The sequence below is a fragment of the Pyxicephalus adspersus genome, chromosome 8, assembly GCF_032062135.1.
Source record: "Pyxicephalus adspersus chromosome 8, UCB_Pads_2.0, whole genome shotgun sequence".
Lineage (NCBI taxonomy): Eukaryota > Metazoa > Chordata > Amphibia > Anura > Pyxicephalidae > Pyxicephalus > Pyxicephalus adspersus.
Genome location: NC_092865.1, coordinates 68072458 through 68095289, shown reverse-complemented (window position 1 = coordinate 68095289; position 22832 = coordinate 68072458). Strand labels below are relative to the sequence as shown.

The following is a 22832-nucleotide window of genomic DNA, read 5'->3' as shown; positions in this document are numbered from 1 at the left end:
CCTGGGATATATGTGTCCCCCATACCTGGGTTGGCAGTAATGACAGATAGGAGTGCTCCCTGAATAAAGACATATTTGAATACAATGAATGTCACCCTCCCTGGTATATATGGTTATCTATGTGAGTGAGGGGGGTGTGGCCTATAGGCGCTAATCTTTGCGCTGTGTGTGAGGTGAGCGCTATCAGAGCAGTGCGCACTACACGTGCGGTGTGAGGAGAGCCGTGTGTACGCGCAATGCGCGCTCCCGCCGCTGAGGGATTCAGCCTGAGCGGCGGCTCCCAGCCTCATCCCGTCCACCATTCAGCCCGGTGACAGGCTTAGTAAAGTGCGGGCTCCAGGTGTGCCTCGTCCCTTCACCTCACACAGCCCCGGACAGGGCTAATGGCCGGGTGACAGGAGTTACCTGCTGATACAGAGCGGGGTGTAATGCCATGACAACGCCTGTACCCCCAGCCATGTTGCCATAGATACCATCTGAGGAAGGGGCTACCACCATGGAGAGCCCTGCAGAAAGTCCATGCCGGGCAGCTGAATACCTCAAAGAGCTCAATAAAATTATTGAGACCCAACAAGAGCTCCTGGAGAAGCAGAAGAAGAGGATTGACGAGCTGGAGGAACAAGTGTCCGCATTGTACAATGAGAAGAGCAGCATTCAGGAGCAGCACAACAAGCACCTGGCTACCTGCAGGCTGCAGCTTCATGGAGGCAGCAACCTGGCATCCATCCAGGAGAATGGCAAGTGAGTGTATTGTGTGTGTAATGCCACTCTTGTATCTACCGCCACCTGCTGGTATTCTTACTAGGGGTGCAGCTAGGGGGCGCCATGACACCTGTTGCTGACCTCCTGCCACTCCTGGCTCCACATTCCATTTGTAAAGAAATTAGCTTCTTCTCCACCAGGGGGCAGTGTAAGTAACAAGGTATTGTGTTAGGTGTGTCATTGGGGCTGATTGATGAAAGCTCTCCAAGGCTGGAGAAAACACACTTTCATCAGTGAAGCCGGGTGATCCTGAAAATCTGGAATGGATTGCTTCAAGGTTATTTGCAATTAAGCAACTGTTTTGAATCCTGGACCAGATCCATTCCAGGTTTGCTGGATCACCTAGCTTCCCTAATGAAAGTGTATCCTCTCAAGCCTTGGAGAGCTTTAATAAATCAGGGCCACTGTGTTCATATGGTTTTTGTTTGTCAGTCTTTATTATCCTGCCTGCAATAATCTGCTTGATATCAAATGCAAAGTTACTGTTTACTAGTACCATTGAGTAAAGGAAAGAAGGAGAAAACGCTGGGGTTTGCAGAAGAATGATTGATATTGGGTTATATTCATAGCATAGAATACAGAGTTAGATGGAGTTATGTATTATTATTGCACTAATTGTGCTTTGTATGCTATGAATATAACCCAGTATCCATCAGTATTCTGCAAACCCCAGGGTTTTCTCTTTCCTTACACATTTGGGGTAGGCACAAAACTATATTTTACCACAACTAATCTGAGGACAGGTTAGACCTCCTCTTTTTTCCTTTATATACTAGAACCAATTTACAAAGTTGTTAACATAGCATGCTAGATGCAATTCCATTTTCAAAATGACCACTGGATATGGATATGATAAATGTATCTCTTTGAAACCATTAAAGAACGACTGATATCTTACACCACAAACCACACCTAATACACACACTACCCTTAATAGACACGTAATAAGCCAGTGATTGTGGTGGTGGAACGATAACATTACAAAAGTGATTGATATTATTCATAAGATGTACAAGTCATCCTGCTAAAATCAGAGCTGAAGATCAGAATGCATATGATGTATAAGATTCTGGTTTATTCTATATGAAGAGAAGGTTACAGCTTTTCTTCTATTGATTGGAATCATAAAATCATCAAAAATTAAATCTCACAAATGATAGGGTTGTTGGCTGTAAGAATGTCACCTCTGTTCTATAATGTTCTTTATGTATCTCAGTCATTCTTTTGTTGCTATAATAATTCAGTGCATTGTATGTGTTTGTTGTGAATGGAGTGGTAGCGCACATATAAAGGGACTTTAGGAAAAGTACTTGGAGGATGAATCAATTTTCACATTTCGTATCATTTTCTGATTGGAGTTGGAAAAAATCATGGCGTGAATTTGATTGGCTGCTGGACATTTCCTTCCCTTTCCTCTATGCCTGGAGTTTATACAGGTAGTCCCCGAGTTACATACGAGATAGGGGCTGTAGGTTTGTTCTTAAGTTGAATTTGTATGTAAGTCGGAACAGGTACATTATTTTAATATATGCAATTATTACAGATGTTTGTTTCAACATATTATTAGGCAGTGCGGTGTCAGTTACTGTATAAAGTCCTCATTGTAAGGTAATCACAAACAAAGCAAAAAAAAAATCTTTATGGAGCCTAGACATTAATTAACTTCTGGAGGAAGCTCTGCTTTGATATACAAAAAGAAACAACTGCAGAGTTTGTCTTGGTCATTAAAGAGTTACAAGAGGTTACAGAAAGAGCTCAGTCCCCTAAGATCACCAACAACTGCAGCAGTGTTTAGCAAAAGATTTCTTCTGCAAGTCATGCAAACCACCCTCCCCCAACAAGCCTCTGTTCTGCACACTAGCGAGCAGGGAAGCCCCCTTTGTATTTTGGAGGACTACCTGTACATTAGCCCTTTAATATTTCGAGGTTTCAGAAATACCAGTGTTTGTTTTTTTTTTTTTTTTTTTTTTTTTTTACTAATGGCATGGTAGATGCAATTATCTTGCTGAAGGTAAGAAATATCTAACATACAGATACTCCTTTGTATGACAAATATTGTGATCAATTTTGATCACAGTTTTTGTGAACAGTTTTTTTTCCTTGTACATGATTGGATGACTGAAGCTAGCTGAGCCTCATCTCGCCAAGTGAAATATAATTCACTTTATGTGAACATCCTAAATTCCTTTAGTAAATTAACCTCTTCTGAGTTTGCTTCTTGACCACAAATCCTTCCCGTTATATACGTGGTCCTTGTTCCACAGGTTTCATCCTCCAATGGGTTTGGTGAAGAGATTTAAAATTGTGAGACAGCTTTGTGTTCGGAGGACAAGCTGGCACAGATTGTTCAGGACACACCAAGTGTTGGTTTTTAATGTTTATGTTGTAAAACCACACAAGTAGACGGCTTCTTTGTTCTGTGTGATTGTAGCATTTTTGAATAATAGTGTCATTTGTGGCAGGGTTGTGACTAATATATTCTGTTATCAACGTCTAATTCATAGACTGTTTCACAAAGGCTGCGGCAAGCCCTGCTATTTCATCTCATACAGAAGTCTCACCATCTGGTGTTTTGCCTTGGGGTTTATACAGACGCCAATATTGCTGATCTATCACTATGAATAAATATTGTAATATTCATGTCAATACCTGCACACATTTATCATTTGTTTATTTGTATTAGGCTGGGTTCATGTGTGCGTTAATATTTGTATGAGATTGTGTTTTCTATCTTCTGAATCTAACAGCAGGAAGATATGGTTGAAAACATATTGGAGAAATGTAATATGCATAGCATCATTGGGTATCAAGAATCTTCTGCTGTATGCATGCCGTACAAAATTCATTATTAGAAAAGCACCTTGGGTCTTTTAGAACAAGTCAATATCATTTTCTGATTGGAGTTGGAAAAAATCATGGCGTGAATTTGATTGGCTGCTGGACATTTCCTTCCCTTTCCTCTATGCCTGGAGTTTATACAGGTAGTCCCCGAGTTACATACGAGATAGGGGCTGTAGGTTTGTTCTTAAGTTGAATTTGTATGTAAGTCGGAACAGGTACATTATTTTAATATATGCAATTATTACAGATGTTTGTTTCAACATATTATTAGGCAGTGCGGTGTCAGTTACTGTATAAAGTCCTCATTGTAAGGTAATCACAAACAAAGCAAAAAAAAAATCTTTATGGAGCCTAGACATTGATTAACTTCTGGAGTAAGCTCTGCTTTGATATACAAAAAGAAACAACTGCAGAGTTTGTCTTGGTCATTAAAGAGTTACAAGAGGTTACAGAAAGAGCTCAGTCCCCTAAGATCACCAACAACTGCAGCAGTGTTTAGCAAAAGATTTCTTCTGCAAGTCATGCAAACCACCCTCCCCCAACAAGCCTCTGTTCTGCACACTAGCGAGCAGGGAAGCCCCCTTTGTATTTTGGAGGACTACCTGTACATTAGCCCTTTAATATTTCGAGGTTTCAGAAATACCAGTGTTTGTTTTTTTTTTTTTTTTTTTTTTTTTTTACTAATGGCATGGTAGATGCAATTATCTTGCTGAAGGTAAGAAATATCTAACATACAGATACTCCTTTGTATGACAAATATTGTGATCAATTTTGATCACAGTTTTTGTGAACAGTTTTTTTTCCTTGTACATGATTGGATGACTGAAGCTAGCTGAGCCTCATCTCGCCAAGTGAAATATAATTCACTTTATGTGAACATCCTAAATTCCTTTAGTAAATTAACCTCTTCTGAGTTTGCTTCTTGACCACAAATCCTTCCCGTTATATACGTGGTCCTTGTTCCACAGGTTTCATCCTCCAATGGGTTTGGTGAAGAGATTTAAAATTGTGAGACAGCTTTGTGTTCGGAGGACAAGCTGGCACAGATTGTTCAGGACACACCAAGTGTTGGTTTTTAATGTTTATGTTGTAAAACCACACAAGTAGACGGCTTCTTTGTTCTGTGTGATTGTAGCATTTTTGAATAATAGTGTCATTTGTGGCAGGGTTGTGACTAATATATTCTGTTATCAACGTCTAATTCATAGACTGTTTCACAAAGGCTGCGGCAAGCCCTGCTATTTCATTTCATACAGAAGTCTCACCATCTGGTGTTTTGCCTTGGGGTTTATACAGACGCCAATATTGCTGATCTATCACTATGAATAAATATTGTAATATTCATGTCAATACCTGCACACATTTATCATTTGTTTATTTGTATTAGGCTGGGTTCATGTGTGCGTTAATATTTGTATGAGATTGTGTTTTCTATCTTCTGAATCTAACAGCAGGAAGATATGGTTGAAAACATATTGGAGAAATGTAATATGCATAGCATCATTGGGTATCAAGAATCTTCTGCTGTATGCATGCCGTACAAAATTCATTATTAGAAAAGCACCTTGGGTCTTTTAGAACAAGTCAACAATATTACAAGAGTTAGTTAATTATACCTAAGAACAGTAGAGGCTTCTTAAAAGAGAAGTATCTGCATGTTTTACTTCCATCACAAATCCCTAAAATAATGGGTTTGTTCCGCACATGGTGAATAGATACAATGAAAATAATTTTTGCTCCACTTTTGCAAAACTGCACAGATAAAGTCTTACAATTTACAGCAAACTATTTAATATTGCATAAAGCAGCTTAAAGAGACGCTATCATCAGAATAATAATTTTAATAACAGTTTTACTTTTAGAATATGTATGCATTTAATACATTTTGGACATGTTATTTACCTGTAAATGCTTCTCTTGTGTGGACGTCCAAGAGCCATAGAATCAATACAAAATGAAACAAATGGAGCTCCATGGATAAATATCTAAAATATAATCTTTACATCATTATCTCTAAAACATATCTTTACATTATCTCTAAATACATAGAGGTATTCCTTGAGTTAAGGACATCCGACATACGGACGACTCCTATATACGAACAGGGCTTCCCTGCTCGTTGGTGTGCAGGATGGAGGCTAGATGGAGGGAAGGGGCAGTTCTCATGACTTGCAGAAGAAGTCTTTTGCTGTTGTGCTACATCTTGTAACTCAATGACCAAGACAAACTCTGCAATTGTTTCTTTTTGGATATCAAAAGAAAAGATTGCTCCAGAAGTTAATGAATATCTAGGCTCAATAAAGTCTTTTTTGCTTTGTTTGTGATTAACTCACAGTGGGGACTTTATACAGTAACTGACACCATACTGCTTATTAATATATTGAGATTGATATTTAAAGGGCTAATGTACAGGTAGTCCCCAGGTTAAGGACATCTGACATACAGACGCCTCCTAGATATGAGCGGGGCTTCCCTGCTCGCTGGTGTGCAGAACAGAGGCTTGATGGGGGGAGGGGGTGGTTTGCATGACTCGCAGAAGAAATCTTTTGCTAAACACAGCTGAGGTTGTGGGTGATCTTATGGGGGTGAGCTCCTTCTGCAGCCTCTTGTAACTCTTTAATGACCAAGGCAATCTCTGTAGTTTCTTTTTGCATATCAAAGCACAGCTTGCTCCAGAAGTTAATAAATGTCTAAGCTCCATTCAGATTTTTTTTTGCTATGTGATTAGCTCACAGTGAGGATTTCATACAGTAACTGACACCATGCTGCCTAATATGTTAAGACAAACATCTGTCCTAATTGCATTTATTAAAATAATGTACCTGTTCCGACTTACATACAAATTCAACTTAAGAACAAATCTACAGTCTCCATCTTGTATGTAACCCGGCAACTACCTGTATAATATTAAAAATAAACTGGGAATCCCTTATAAAAGTAATAGATAATATGTCTACTTGCTTGAAAGGTCACTTTAATACCAACATACATAGGAAGCAAACAGTCACTTGTCTAGCTTGTTATGTGTGAAATCAAGCAGTACTTTTAGTATATATCCACCAGATAATCGCAGCGATCTTGGGTTACCAAATAGCCTGCAGTATAAATAGGAGTGGAGTACACTGTATGTAATCCCCAAAAAACCTACTAAGGTAAACAAAGAAGGCATTTATTGTTGAACCATGCATCACCTACAACAGGGGCCCGCAACTTCCTTTTTTTTGGCTACCAAAGGAATCCTAAATATGAACATAAGCTAGCCCACCGCTGCATTGAAATAGCGCCGCTACTACAATTCCCGCCATCATTAGCGTCTATACACCAACGGGCTCTCTGCCTATGCGTGGCCCCGCATTGGACTGTTTTATAGACGCATGTAATGCTGGGAATTGTAGTAGCAGTGCTATTTCAATGAAGAGGGAGTTTCAGCGGCAGGCCACTCATCTAACCTGCCTCATTTTTTTTCAATAAAATTTCAAGGTTGGCCCGCAACTTTGTCTAAATTTTTTTTAGTTTTGGCCCACTGTGTATTTGAGTTTGATGCCCCTGACCTATGAGATGGTTAAATGAGTGTTGTCCTTGCTTTCCTTTTCATAGCCTGGAAACTACTAGAACAGTATGCGCACACTGAACATGTTTATCTGTGTAAATATGGATGCCGCAAATGTATAAATAGCTAATGTCTTAAAAATTTCAAAAAGATAGTATGGCAATTGCAAATGGTATATATGTGGTATCTATATGTATAATGGTATATAGTTCTTCCAGAAGATATGAGCAATGCAAGGGTTAAAAAAGAAACAATCTGGCCAGAAAGGCTCCAACAAGCTATCTATACATGATACTGCTGACTGATCCCATGTATTATATGTGTAATGAGGGTCAAAATAAAAAATGTATGTATGTTGCAGTCTGTCACCCGTATTGTAGTACAGCAATGTTTGATTTTTTTCCATCCCCCATACAACATTGTTTTATTTCCAGTTGGCCACTTTTCGTTGTTAGATTGCATCCCTTTTACATTTGCAATGAAGCTGCAAAGTAGCATTGTCAGATTGTATATGGGTAAATGTTGTAGTGGTTTATAAAAGCCATTGCTCCAGCATAGGAAGTTTGGATTAAAATTTTCATATTTGTACCGTATATTAATTACACTTATAAGTTTTAATTATCAATAAGCAAAATTCCTGCAATTGAAGTAGAGATCTGTTCCTTTTTCTTTACAAAAGCTGTATTTATTTTTCAATTATACAATAATGAAACTATTATTGAAACAACACAAGGAAGGTAGTGCAATATGGTGATCTGCTTTTTTATTAAATAAAGAACATATGTTCAAGAACAATCAAATTTATATCACCCATAAACTTACATAGTATCAGGTCCTGGACACTCTGTGCTATTTTAATTTAAATGGCAGCTCCAGCTCTCCATACTATATTTATTGCTTTAATAAGTCTGGGTAGGTGTACACTTTTGGCTCAGTACAGAAAGTTTATAATTGGCTTATCTTGTTTTGAAGATCTACTCTTACTGTAACACACTGACTGCTGTGGTCCTTGGCAATTACATAGCAAATATAAATGTTTATATATCATACATATATTAATCATCAGTATACAAGGATATGTTTATCAGATTTTAGATCTAATACATTTATTACCAGAATCAAATTCTTCTTTGTAATCAGTCTTCTGACCCCCTTAATTGATATTAAATAGCTGTCTGCTTCATCTCATAGACATGAGTTTATTGTCTAGAATTGCCTAAAAGATTGTCAGATGAACTGGAATGATTGGGTCAAACTTTAAAATAAAATAGAAGCTCTGAATGTCTTTCTTCCAGATACTCTATGTAACAGCGGTCGCTGACCACGACCACTAGTGACGACTAGTAATTTTGTGTTGGATCTATTTATTTCCTTTTTTATCATATGTTTTGTTTCTTTCCTATGTTGTACTTACCTAATAAAATGTTAAGTTTTTAAACAAAAAAAGATTGGCAGATTAGTAGACTATAGAGGTGAAGTTCAGGTTCACAACAAACCCATGGTAGTAAACTTCCAATATTCACCAGAAGTACTATAAGAAGTAAAGAACAACATAAAATGGGATGCATATCCTTTGCTCCTTTTTCAGCGACAATTTGAACAAATGGATATCTCATTGTTTAAAAGGATTGGCTCAATTGGACACTCATGTCAGTTTGTGGCATTCCATGCCGTTGATAATAGTTTGCTTATTGGCCCTAAAATGTCCAGAATTAAACATTGTGTCTCCTATGGACTCCAAATGGATTTCCTCCTAAATTTGCAAGGCAGTGGTTTGTGAACCCAGACAATAATGCTAATCTCTAGTAGAATGACATCCACATTCTATAAGCCATTTTAAAGTCACTAGTATATAAAACACGTAACATATTATAACACAAAACATAGCCACGTAATCAAAAGCAAGTATTCAAAAATGATAAATTATTGTTTCAGCATGTTAGATAATGAAATTTTAATGGAGTTTTGAATGGAACTTTGTTCATAATATAAAAAAAAACTGATTTGCAAATGAGTTTTTAATAATTTTGAACACAAATAATGGTTCGTTCTGAGCTCAGTGCTGCTGAATTTAATATGTCTGTAGTTTATTTCAAAGTGTCATTCAAAAGAGAATCACAATTTAAAATAAACATAATTGATTTTTGTCTGTGTTAAAGATGCATGTAGACTTTTTAATTATTCAAGCTTTGGCTACAATGATAGGTAAAGCTTATCTCTAGGCAAAAATTAACCCCGTCCTTACCCATCCATCATCTTTGTGAAGTAAGATATTCTTGCCTAAATCTGATATTCATGGCTATTAGGTCTCAACTGTGGACATGGCACACCATTCAGACTGCAGCTCTATATGAAGCCGGCTTTAAAGCACTGTGTTTTTTGACACACTTTCTTTCATGGAAAGCATTACATCTTTCTGCAATTTGTTTTGCAGTACTCCTGCTGGGGCAAGACAGGTGAGAACCTTCCCTCCCTCGTGGATACATCAATACATTTTGGGAGCTTTTAGGTATTTACCACATAATGCCAGGAACACCCTACAAGATCTGCCCAAATGGCTTTGCTGTGACCTATAATATTATCCTACGCCCGTGTTTGAAGAAATGTTTTAAAGCCGGGTGGGAAAAAATTATAGGTGGGTGTCAGCCCCTGTATTGTGACCCAACTCTTCAGTAAGCATCCAAAAAGAGCCGAGTGGTTACTGAACCGTGCCGGGCGGTGCATCCAGCTAAAAGGGATAGGGGAGAACACCGTACACCTTCATATGTGTCTTTTTACTAAAATAAAATGTTTAATAAAAGGTTTGAATGTTTTGCTGATCTGTTCATAATAAACCAATCATTCTACGCATAAAAGAAGAGCCCTGGTTATAGAATGCTCAACTTATTTTCAATTAAAATGCAGACCTTAAAAAGCTGCTAGTCTTTGAATCATGTGTAAAAACTACAAGTCTTTTTTTGTTTTGTTTTAAACTCTGCTTCCCAGCAGATATATGTAAAGTTTTCAATAGAAGAGAGGAGGGATGAATAACAGTGTTGTTAACATTTAGGAATATGTCAGGGGGAGATTATGTGAGGGGGGGATGATGATGAGTTCTGTTTTATCCAGGTTGAGTTTCAGGAATCGGTCAGACATCCATGATGAGATGGCTGACAGGCAGCATGAGACCTTATGCAGGACTGAGGGAGACAGGTCAGGGGTGGACAGATAAATTTGTGTGTCATCAGCATACAGATGGTACTGTAAGCCAAAGGAGGATATGAGACTACCCAGAGAGGAGGTGTACAGAGAAAAGAGAACCGGTCCAAGGACTGACCCTTGGGGAACACCAACAGGGAGGAGAGTGGGTGAGGAGGAGTTACCATTGAAAGAAACTTGAAAGGAGCGGTCAGACAGATAGGAAGCAAACCAAGAGAGAGCAGTGTCACTGATACCAATGGAGTGCATGATTTGTATTAGAAGGGGGAGATAACAGTGTCAAACTCAGAGGAAAGATGATCTGGTGGAATTGGCAGCTCGAACGCCAGACTGGAGAAGGTCAAGGAGTGAGATGGTGGTCAGGGAAACCAGTGAGTGTTTTATCGACAAGGAGCTCAAGGAGTTTGGAAAGGTATGGGAGAAGGGTGATAGGACGGTAGCTAGAAGGTATGGAGGGGTCCAGTGAGGGTTTCTATAGGATATGGAGAATTATGGCATGTTTGAAGGCAGGGGTTGATAGCAGTAGAAAGAGAGCGGTTAAACAGTTGAGTTAGTGCGGAGGCCAGGGACGAGGAATGGGCAAAGAGTAGATCAGAGGGAATTGGGTCATAGAGATGAGAGGATCCTCCACTTGCGCTAAGCTAGGGGGGCAGCCTTTTGTAGATGTTTGGTGTGATTGTTGGCAGGACGAGGGTAGCGGAAGGTGGCAGAGGCAACTCTATCCAGAGCCAAAAAAAAAGTGTAGTTGAACTGATTGGTAGCTTTATCTGGAGATTTTATTTTAGAAAAAGTGGGGGTAAGGGACGTAAGGCAATTTGAGAATAGGTTGTGGTCAAAGGTATGGATGTCTCTCTGCCATTGACCAGATCTGTGATGTGGTAAAGGGTACAAGGATTAGGTTGAAGGTGAGGAGGTTGTGGTGACCTTGTCTGATGTTTAAATAGTAGTGCTTTGGGCACTAAATATGGCTGTACAGCAATTGTTCACATATAAGGGCACTGTTCACTATAAAGTTGGGGGACAAGGAATAACATTAAAACAAACAAAAAAACAGGGAATACAAATCAATTAAAAAAAAAATGATTGATATAGTTAGTTGATCATACCACAGTTATATTTTCTTTACATTAACTAGGCAGGAATGTAATCTTTTAAAAGGAATCTGTCTCCAAAGAAAGCATGCTTGTACACAGATTTTCTTTATACTAAACACATGTAATCCTGTTTAATAGCATGCATTATGTTAAGCCACCCCCGTCCTTTGATAGGCTGGCAATGAAACAGACGGTCTAAAAAATGGACATTCCTAGTTTTTGCAGAGCTAGTGTATTGCCATGTGTTGTTTGTGTTCTCAAGGTGTGTTGAAGAGTCATTAGGAATCCATATTGTCACACTGCAACAATATCAATGGGTTTTTATTTCCTGTAAATTATCACAGCCATTATTGACCTGAATTTTTAGAACACACCACTTTCATGACTCTTTTTGTTGTAACCCTTGTAACACAGTATTAGGTATGTTACGCTGAATTTTTATTAGACAAATTGTGTAGCCACAGGTTTCCAGCTGTAATATAGAACCCAACTGTGCAGCTAGCAATAAAAACCTTGGAGGTATAATAAATTATGTTCACTAAATAGGAGTTATCACATGGGAAACAGAATCTTAATTCTTGTACGAAAGAACTTTATTAGTTTTCTAAGAAAAATAAAACATAACCATAAAACAGACAGAATATTGCTCAAGGGTGACAATGTGAATAAAGTGTGTGGTTACAGAAGACATAAAAGTGTTTTTCATTTAGCAAGGCAGCTGCTTCTTCCACTAGTTAGAAGTAAGGAAATCCATATAAACGTTTTATCACGGGGGGCATAAATTGCCACCCCACAAGGAGCTGATGAAAGGGCATTCAGTTTAGGGAAAAGGTTTGGGTCATGATGGGTGGGCATTCTGGAGCATTAAAACAAAAAATGTAAGATTAGGGCAAGAAAGGAAATAGGAAAAGGACGTAGAAATAAGTAGTGCTTTAATTGAATGTTTTGCTCTTTATACTGTTGTCTTCCTCCACAAAGAGCTGAGTGTTTGATCTCCATGTCTTCAGATTTGTCTGGTTACTAAAACAGGCAGGTAATCTACTTCCCCTTCCCACTACACAGCATACTGAATTTTCTATTATGAAGGGCGTATCATGGATATCTCTGTCTGACGATAGAGGACTGGTTTATAAGTCTGAGATGATTCTCTGTCCTGAAATACGCCTGAAAAGATAAATAATGGAAAGCAAGTGGCAGAATGACTACTTGTGGTTGAGACTGTAATTGTATAGCTTTTTATTTTCGAATCCTTATAAACCTCAGAAGATTATGTAATAAGTGCAAGGATGTGTCAAATACCACGGGAAAACATGGGGAAATATGTATGCAACCATTACCTACTGATCTCTGTTCCTAGAAATGGCTTCAGTTCCAGTCATTTACCTAGACAAGGTGCACAGATCAGGAATGCTTTCTGCATGATATTCCAGGTGAGGAATTTGAAGTAGAAATCCAGTGACAGACAGGCAATTAGCATTTATAGACAGGGGAGAGCAATGGCAACATTTTAATTTCTTTACCTGCAGATTTACTTGTATTCAGGGGGTCAGAGGGGTGAGAGGCAAACCCTTCCAGATTCTGATAAATATACATCAGAAAATTGCTAATTGAAATGTAGGTTTAGAGTGGCATATATATATATATATATATATATATATATATATATATATTCCACTGGAAAATGGCTGCTCAAGCTGGTCGAACAATTTTGAGTTTTTTTTGCATTTTGGACATAAATATAGCTACTATGGCAGTGCATAATAATGCAACTTTTTTGGACTTCGGGGGGTAAGTCCAAAAAATTTGAACGGTTTAAATGGCCATTGTTTTTGTTGGGATCTTGGTATGTGCATGTAATAGATCATTTGGAGTTTAGAACCTAGATCTTTGCAAATGTGGAAAACAGTATAAGGGCAATACTTTATTTGATAGAATTTTATAAATAGAAAATTCATCATAGCCTAGTGTTTTACTACTGGACAGAATTTTATTCGTGATTGAGATTTCTCCCCAGTTACAATAAATGTTAACATTTCCTATTATTTAAATAAAATATATTTTTGTGGGGAAATAAAAAGTAAAAAGAAAGAAAACAAATAATTGCATACAGAACATTTCAAGAGGCTTTGCAGAGGAAAAAGATACAATGGTGGCATTGCTTCTTTTTTCAGAAACGGCAAGAGACTGTTTACAGCTAGTGACAAGGTTAAATCGTATCTCGATCAGAGGGTCATTAGATATCAGCCGATAAATGTACCAAGTCTTATCAACTGTAGATACAAATACAATGCGTTTTTTGGTATTCCCAGGCAAGATTACAATTTAGAGCTCCCATAATTCAAAAAAACCTTAAAGCTGGGTACACACGTGCAATTATTTTCGTTGGGAAAGATGTTTCACAATACTTTCTAAGGACTGCATGATGCATGAACGAGTGCTGTACATAAACCACTGTTCTCCTCTATGGTGAGGGGAGGGGGAGAATGTCAAAGCTGCACCCCGGTGCGCGCTCTCCTCCTTCCCCTTCAATTGCGATTGTTCGTCGTCCGTGGATCTGCCAGGACAGTCGTTCGGACGATGTATGACGGGCGCTGTACACACGCCAGATTCTCATCCAATATCGGCCCTTAGCTGATTATCGGACGAGAAGCATTGCAAGTGTGTACGTAGCCTAAGTTCTTTATTCATAGATGCTTCTATCCAGTCTATTTGGAATACATATTGTAATTTCTCTAGGAAGAGACCTAAGGTGGGGGGTTTGTGATTTTATACATTTATGTAATTTTGACTGTTTAGCTACCAGTGATATAATTGACAAAAGCTTCCCACATCTTTTGGTAATAAGTATCCTCTGTAAAGATATAGTTCCAAATTATTAAAATTTTAACTAATATTCCAAATTCATAGTTTTATTCAAGTATTTATTACAGAGCACTTGTGTCTTTGTCAGAAAAGTGTGATTTTATTCATTCCTGTGTTATTCCTCAGCATGTCGTACAGGTGAACAGCTCTGAGACTAGAAAAACATTTCAGATCCCTGGATGAATTCAGTGCCACGCTATGTGTGAGCGGTGCTGTCAGTCAACATGATGAAGTGAAGGGATATAGTTCTGAATGAGGAAGGAATGACAGTCAAAGTAAAGGGAACCCTCTTATGGTCAGAAACTGGCTGTAATCCATATTTGTAACATAACTCATTACCTGATGAGTAATGAGAGAAATGAGTTTTGATTTTCTTAAAGTAGATGTAAACCTAAACGCTAAATTCTTAGGCATTCTTTAGTATTATAATCACATTTGCAGAAAGAATCACTTGAAGATAAATAACACCATCAACAATATCACCAACTGCCAGTTTATGTGGGTCAGCAGGGTTATGCTTGGACGTCATTAGGCTAGAGTATGTCTACATATCAGGAATATGTCCATATAAATGTGATGCTCACTTGACTCTGGAAGTAACATCTTTCCCATTGATAGTAACCTAGCGCCCCCCATGACACTATGCTTTAGGACATCTTTGGGCATAGCTGGATTTGGTCACCAATTTGGTTTCTGGATATTTTTACTTGCATATGTTACCCTACTATCAAAATTCCCCTGAAGAAGCAGTTGTAACACATCAAGGCTTACTAAAATGTTTGATAGCATTTTTTTCTAAATAATATGTGATGTCTGAGGCTTTTTGTTTTCATCAATGTACATTTATTTATTGTACACTAAATAAAAATATTGTTTTTAAACTGATTAATTATCCACTAATGTACACCAGTGTTCTGTTCTATGTTTTTTTGGGATATGGTATCTTTTTGATATCTTGGATTTATTTTGGGGAAAACCTTTATGGTGTTTATCAGCAACTGCCAATAAAATGGTTTTATAGTGTGTGCAAAACAGAGCATTTTCTATGTAATTAGGAGGTTAATCTCTTTAGTGTTATGAATTAATTTAAGCCAGAAGTGTGGGCTTGTAACAATTACCAGTGAGGCTTAGTCCACTTTAAAATCAGGTATCTAATCAGATAGAAATATGCCTAACTTTACTATTTATTCTGGAGGGGCAAACATAGGGCTGAACTCTGCCCATTCACTTTGGTGGCCCTTCTTCAAGGTGTATTGCTTTAATTGCAGGAAGAAAGATTAGGACCGGGCAATTTTTTCTGGAGATGTCTGGATCTGAAAACTGGCTAATAACAGTTTTCTGCAGGTTGGGGACTTCACACCTTGAGCTGTGAATTTGTCTGTTTTGCTTCACTTCCATTTTAAAGGATATGTACACTTTTAATTAAATCAACCATAGTCCTAGAAGATAAGAAATATCCTTCCATTATCGTATTCTTTGTTAATTTAAAATATATCTTTGTATTTGAATGACAATGCTCATTTAAATAATTTAACAACTGAGCATTTGTATTTTGTTTTAAATTTAGATCTGTTTGATATAAATTAAAGGTAACATGATTATATGGTAGATGCACATTTTCATATCTTTTGTCCTGACTCACTGCATACAAGCTGAGATTTTAAACATATATATTTTTGATGAGTAAACCATACCTTTCTAAACTTTCTTTTTTGTTGGCCCTGAGCAGTGCCCTTCTTTATATTTATTATTAATAATAAACAGGATTCATATAGCGCCAACATATTACGCAGCGCTGTACAATAAATCGGTGTTGCAAATGACAGGCAGATACAGACAGTGACACAGGAGGAGAGGAACCTGCCCTGAAGAGCTTGCATGTCATTTTATTATATTTAAATAAACCAACCCTAAAATAAATGTATTTTGTTTGTTTCTTTTTGGTCTCAGTTGTTAAATATACCATTTAAACCATTTTGTCATATGTTTGATACATTCCAATGGAAGGGGTATAGGGGACTTATTTCTATTGTTCTTGCTACCAAGTACAAATACCTACTTATATTGTCGATGTTTAGAAACATAGTTCCAGACTTGATTACAATCGGTGTAATTCAGAAGATTTGGGCTTACAGCCACTCACTGTAATCGAATCAGCCCTTATTTGAATTGTTACTTTGATATTCGTGTTATAGACTGATTCTTATTCAAAATGCATATAGTTCATACATTATTATGGTTTCGTTTATTGACTATTTAACATGTATCTGACATTTACAAACTATGCAGGGTTACACTTACTCATCAATATTGGTACATTTTAATAACGACTCCGCATCCCCACATGAAGACTTTCAGATCACAGTGTATACTGCACCATGCAAAATACTAGTTTAATAGGAGGACAAAGCATAATATAATATTTCTCCGACAAATATATGTTTTCAGTCCACCAGCTTAACATTGCTTTAGTCCAGTGGTCGCCAACCTTTCGGACCTCACCGACCACTTAATTCCTAATTTTAAATCCTGCGGACCATTAATGTGAATTTTTTTTTAAAAGATAAATGCATTTGTAAAATAATGATCTTCCTAATGGTGCTGACAAGGACTGTGGCGGCTCTGATTCATTGATCAGCTCACGGTTAAGTGAAGTATTACTATTGTTACTATTATCATTAGTTGTATTATCTTTGGTATTACTAAAGAAATGCAAAATATTTGTTTGCTTTTTCTCACTCATTATGGGTTTATTTCATTCTAAGACCAAACAAGAAATGATAGTTATCAAAGTCAAACTATTTGATGCCATTAAATATAACAGGTAAAGAAAATACACAGCTAAGGTCATACTTACCTAAAAGAGCATCTGAGAAATAAACAAATAAAATAAAACAATGGGATGAGAATCGGTATTGGTGGAGCGGGGTGACTGTTGTAATGGTGGAAACAATACTGAAGCGTACGGCTCGTACTGACGTCACGCTGCGCCTCCCTTGTTTTTCCGTATCTAGTAGAGTTTGTGAATTTAGTGCAATATAAAGGCGAAAATTGTCATTCAGAATACAAGAATTTATTAGAATATAATTTTTGTTCTAATAATAATAAAACCTAAAAATTGCATATAATGTCCACATTTTTCTGTGGATCGCCAAAATTTTATCGTGGACCACTGGTTGGCGACCACTGATAGTCATACTCATACTCACTACATGTTTTCACTCTGAATATGTAGACTTTGTTTACCTTTGCTGTTTTGTTTCTCTGCTGTGCACAGATACTCCTATTATGCCTAAATTTTATTTATTATACATTAGTAATTTCTATTGTCTTTGTCAAATAAGGAGTTTGAAAAAATGTAAAGTGCACTCTACACAACCAAACAAACCTCATCTATCATATATCATATTTAATGTACAGCGCTGCGTAATATGTTGGCGCTATATAAATCCTGTTTATTATTAATAATAATATATCTGCCCAGGCATTGTAGTAAGAGTAGTAATATGGTGTAAAGTATGAATGTTTATCAGCTGGTAATTCCTGAGAATTTAAGGGCTATTTTAGACCCGCAGTGAGCCACAGTGTTCTGCTGCAGGATGGGGCCCCTATTTACTAGGAACCATTTTTTGCACATGGCTGCACACTGCGGGCAAATCTGGATACTTGCAGTGCAGTTTGACACTCACAAGCGGATGGTTTCACATCGCGGCTTTGAAAGAAAGGGCTAGTCTAGTCTTTTACCTTTCTTGTTCTGGGTTGGATACCATACTTGATTTCAGTGAAGTCTGTCCATTTACATCGTGGAAGTAAGTATAGTATATGTGCTGACCACAATTAACATAACAAGTTAACAACATAGAGGGTATTCGGTATGATTTCATTCCTAAACTCAAGACCAGATCAGACATGTTTGAACCACTGCGCAGTAAGTGTGGGTTTGAGTAGTATACACAAGGACTGGATTTTATACAGTTTTAGATATGTGGACACCTACCTCCTATATTTTAATTTTGAAATCCTGTTTTCAACTTTTTTTTATATTTTTTTTTTATCACCATGCCTGTTTTCTTGTAGTGTTTTTTATGTTGATTCTTGATGGTGATAACAGTGCAACATATGTGTACATCTGCTTGCAGTCTCCATTTTGAGAGTGTATGGCAGGGTGACAAAGCACATAAATAATTAGGAGACAGAGCATTGCCATACCAAAACACAAAGTGCCTGCATAAGGGCCTTTATGGCAGGATCAGATATTATTATTTTAAAACTAGTGTATATGTTTATTCAAAGTATATTGCAAAGCTTAACATAAATTTAAAATCTCACTCCTAAACATAGCTCACACTAGGACCCCATACATGTCCTCTAACAAATTTCCTAATATAATGGAAAGTGCACTTTACTGTCCATTAAGGTGTGCTGCAACCTATTGCACTTATTGCAACACACTTATTGCCAACAGGTGTTTTGGCCCTTACTACCCCATCTTCATCTTTTCTAATGTAGCACAAATACAAAATTCATCATAAGAAATGAGAACGGCTTGTAAAAGAAATACTAGATATGGGGAAAATTAAAACATGCACACAGATAAATGATCAAAACAAGGCAAATTCACTTTGAAAAGTGTCCTTTTGCATTTTTTTGTGTTCCAAAGAATATATTAAAAGAGTCTTCTGATCATTCTTGGGGTTTTGTGTCACCGTGGATGTGTACCATGGTAGACCACTTATGCAAAAATAGCAACCTGTGCAGTGCTCAACCCAGAAATTTTTTTAAGCCGGGTGGGAAGAAATTGTAGGTGGGTGGCAGCCCCTGTATTGTGACCAAAAACTTTTAGTAACCAACCAAAAACAGCCGGGTGGGTGCTGAAAAGTGCCGGGTGGTGCACCCAGCTAAAAGGGCCTGGGGAGAACACTGCTGTGAGAGTGATTTCAGTGGTTAGCAGGCTTTTTCACACATTAGGAAAAGTATAAGGATTGACATACTTGATAATGCGGTTGTTTTAGGCTGTTCACTAGGAAAAATTATTTATTCACTTGCAAGGGATATTTTACTTGGCTTAGTAAATAAGGTGAAGCTCTGCTCTCCTTGCAAGGTGAGTAGTGGTAAGTAAATGACCTACATTTCTATAGTAAATCACCATCAAAGCCTCTGCACATACCTGCAAAGCATTGAGATGTGCATGTGCACTATACTGACATCAAGTAGAATGAATGTATTGTTTAATCAACAAAGTCAACAAATATGTATCCTGGTTTTGTGGAACTACAAGTCCCAGATAACCTCCATATGTGCAATGCTTATAGCACTTGAAGCCCAACAGGGTCAACATTTGCAATTCTCTTACCTTGGTATAAAATGAATTGTTTAATGACATTATATTTTCTTTGGTCCCTGTAGATCTAAAGCAAGCACCCTTTCCAATCACATATACAGTAAAGCATGGTTATCAGTTAAAATATTGATTTTTTAATTCCACAAATGGGATAAAGCTGTTTATTTCAATATTGTACATTGTTTTTCCCTTTATCCGGATCCCGCCTGTGCCTAGAATGGGCACGCTTTTGTTAGAGTATAAAATCATTATCCTGCCAAATATACACAGAGCTGCACAAAATATTACAATCCTATTATGTTTGTTCCTTAGAAATAGGTAATACATTTATAGTAAGGTTCTAGGGTTTCTTTTGTGCGGTTTTTATAAATGCACTGACCTGTGTGCCACCAAGATGTTTCTAGTTAAAGAGCACGTAAAACCACAGCCTTTCAATATATTTACCAAAGGCTTTGTGCTACTTAGCTATATTTCAAAGATGAAATTACTCCTGGGTTTATACTTGGAATATTTCCATCATACGCTCTTTCAGTTTTCTGCAGAAGGTTTTCAAGCTAGAAGTGATTGGCTTCATAACACAACACAGTAAATGCCTGGCATTTTTAGGTTTTGTCTGCAGAAATGCGCTGTTTAGATTCATACATTATACTGGGATATGTAATGTTATTAGGCCTGTAATTAATTCAGTGATTTAGACCCCAAGTATATCTTATCAGTTAAATATCCAGATGTAGAGTTTAAGAATACTTTATTAATTCTTGGATTGAGAAAAAGCTATTACTATGTATAAAAAAAACTCCAGAGAACAAATATTGTGAGTAGGAAAATGACAATGCTATTTAGGAATGATTGTACATTGGTAATGGACACCTGATATAGGTGCAGCATTGGAGAAGGGTGGATTGAATGAGGTGAGTTGGAAAAGGAGCTGGGTTTGTGTGAGATGACAATCGGTGCTGGGCAGATATTGAGAGAAAGGTGAGTGAAGGTGTCAGACATGAGGATGAAGGTGCAACATCAAGTGAAGATGTAAAAATGGAAGTGTGATCGGGATAGATGAGTTTACTATTATGAATTCCAGCAGCTATGTACAACCACTTTGATAACGATTATGAGGTATACTTATTACTTTCTGATTATTGTGTTTCACATGACGTTTACCACATTGGATCAGTTTCTGAACAAAATGTGCGCTGGCAGATACCATAGGAGAAAATTGGTTCTTCAGTCAGCTTGAAGGGTTAAGTCAGGAGTTGTACTCACATTTTTCCAGGATGGGGCAACCATCGCAGCTAAGCCTGTCTGCGTCCCCACTATCGAATCTGTCGGACTCCACAGGTAGCACGGCATCCACCAAGTCTATGTGACACCAGGCCTTCACCAGGGCACCCCGTAAAGGGTGATGGGCCAGTAGCCTGTAGGCCACTGGACTCTTTGCTGCTGGGGGTCACCAGGTCGCCACCCTCAGGGCACCCTGCCTGAGGAGGAAAGCTGGATCGGCCTCAGTGTGGAGACAAGTGGCAGACCAAAGAAGTTAGATTCCAGGCACAGGTCAGGGAACCGACAGGTATTGTGACAGAATCAGAATAAAAAAACAGCCACATATGGGAGAGCCAAATATTGGTGGCATCACACTTGGATAATACATCGCAGGCAGTGTGAAGTAAGCTGCTGTAGCAATCAGAGTGGCGGGGGCAGCCGCCGCTCTGCTTACAGCCTGCTTCCCCTCACTGACGGAGGGATCAGTTCCGGCCAAACTAATGTTTGGCCCGACGGCATCCCCAGCATCCCTGCAGACGTGCACAGTACTACATGCCCTCTGCACTCCTGGGGGCATGCACAGTACAGCCCAGCCTACGGGTCCTTCTGTAGGAGGCGTTCGCCACAAGGTGGGGCATGTATTGTTTGAATTCCCCAAACTGGCCACAGGGGATTAATCAGCATGTTCGTCCCATCCCTTGGCGCCAGGTGGTGCAATGTGATTGGGCACTCTGCCCATTTAATGAGACCCTGTCATCAGCACCCCTGCCCGTTATAGCCTTTGTGTTACAGTGTGCTTGGGTGCGTTCTGATATCGGTGTTAACCTCTAATGTCTTCCCTCGTGTCTTGTTACCAGCTCGGACTTGTTACCAACAGCGACCTGGTCTGATTACTGACTTTGCATGAACTCTGCCTGCCCTAACTTCGTATTGTCTCTGACTACGCCCCCTGCCTCATTCTTCTGTACCTTGCTTTATCGGACTGACCTTTTGTGTTTGACCTCGGCCTGTACATGGATTACACAATAAAGCTGAAAGATTAAAGGATTCCTGGAGTTGGTTGTGATTTGTGTGCCCAGGTGCTATACAGACAGTCAAACTCGGAATTTCTGCCAGGGGGGTTGTTATACCATGTGTTGTGGACAATAGGCCCCTGTCCAGCTCTTATTTAGCATCGGTTATTAGTCACCCAGAAATAGTGTTGGAAAAAAAATGCTCAAAGAAGTGGTTCTAGGCCCCTTTTCTTCACCTTCCTGACCTAATGTCATAGTAAAACTTTGGGTTCTGTTCTGGGGAAAAAATCTCATCGAATAATTTGATAATTTTTATGTACCAGTTTATGTGGCTTTAATTAAAGCGAAAGTAAACCCAAAACAATAAAATTACACTTGCCTTCAATCCCGCAGATCTGTCTATTTGTAGGAAGGTTTCTTCCATCGGGTCCCATGCCAAGTGCCGACATCTTCTTCTCTCTTCTTCCGGGATCTTATTCCTGCTTCATCCAATCTCACACAAGGCAGGCCCAAGATCGGGTAACGTAGATTGGGAAAAAATTCCAGATCTCACTGCACATGCGTGAGATCAGCAATTTTTTTCTATTGATGAAATAGCAGCAAAGAGCCTCCCGGGATGCATGACGTAGTTATCCCTACGAGAGAGGCTCTTAAATACTTAAATAAAAGGGTTGTCTACCCTTTTATGTAAAGAAAAAATTCTGAGTTTAGGTCCGCTTTAATGTCAGAAGATACTTAATTTGTTGTGTTGTTGGTACACAATAACATGGAAGGGCCTATAGTTTTCTTAAGGTTTCGGGGTATAGAGATTGATTCTTTGGCAATGGGATAGAGGCTCCAACTTGATAAAGTCATTCATTTGTGACAGTCACTCGTGCAACCTTTACCTAAAAAAAAAAAAAAAAAAAAGT

At 38.2% G+C, this 22832-nt stretch overlaps 1 protein-coding gene across 5 annotated transcripts in view; it reads left to right on the top strand.

The window, feature by feature from the left end:
• The first annotated feature begins 279 nt into the window (after positions 1-279).
• IQSEC1 (IQ motif and Sec7 domain ArfGEF 1) overlaps positions 280-22832 on the top strand; it is a 378402-nt gene continuing 355849 nt past the window's right edge. For 3 of the 5 annotated variants that reach the window (XM_072421029.1, XM_072421026.1, XM_072421025.1), the window contains exon 1: positions 281-741. In XM_072421029.1, coding sequence (XP_072277130.1) covers positions 497-741 — 245 coding nt within the window. In that variant the 5' untranslated portion in view covers positions 281-496. Of the gene's footprint in view, positions 742-22832 lie in introns of all 5 variants that reach the window. The other 2 variants (XM_072421014.1, XM_072421015.1) reach the window with 2 other exon arrangements.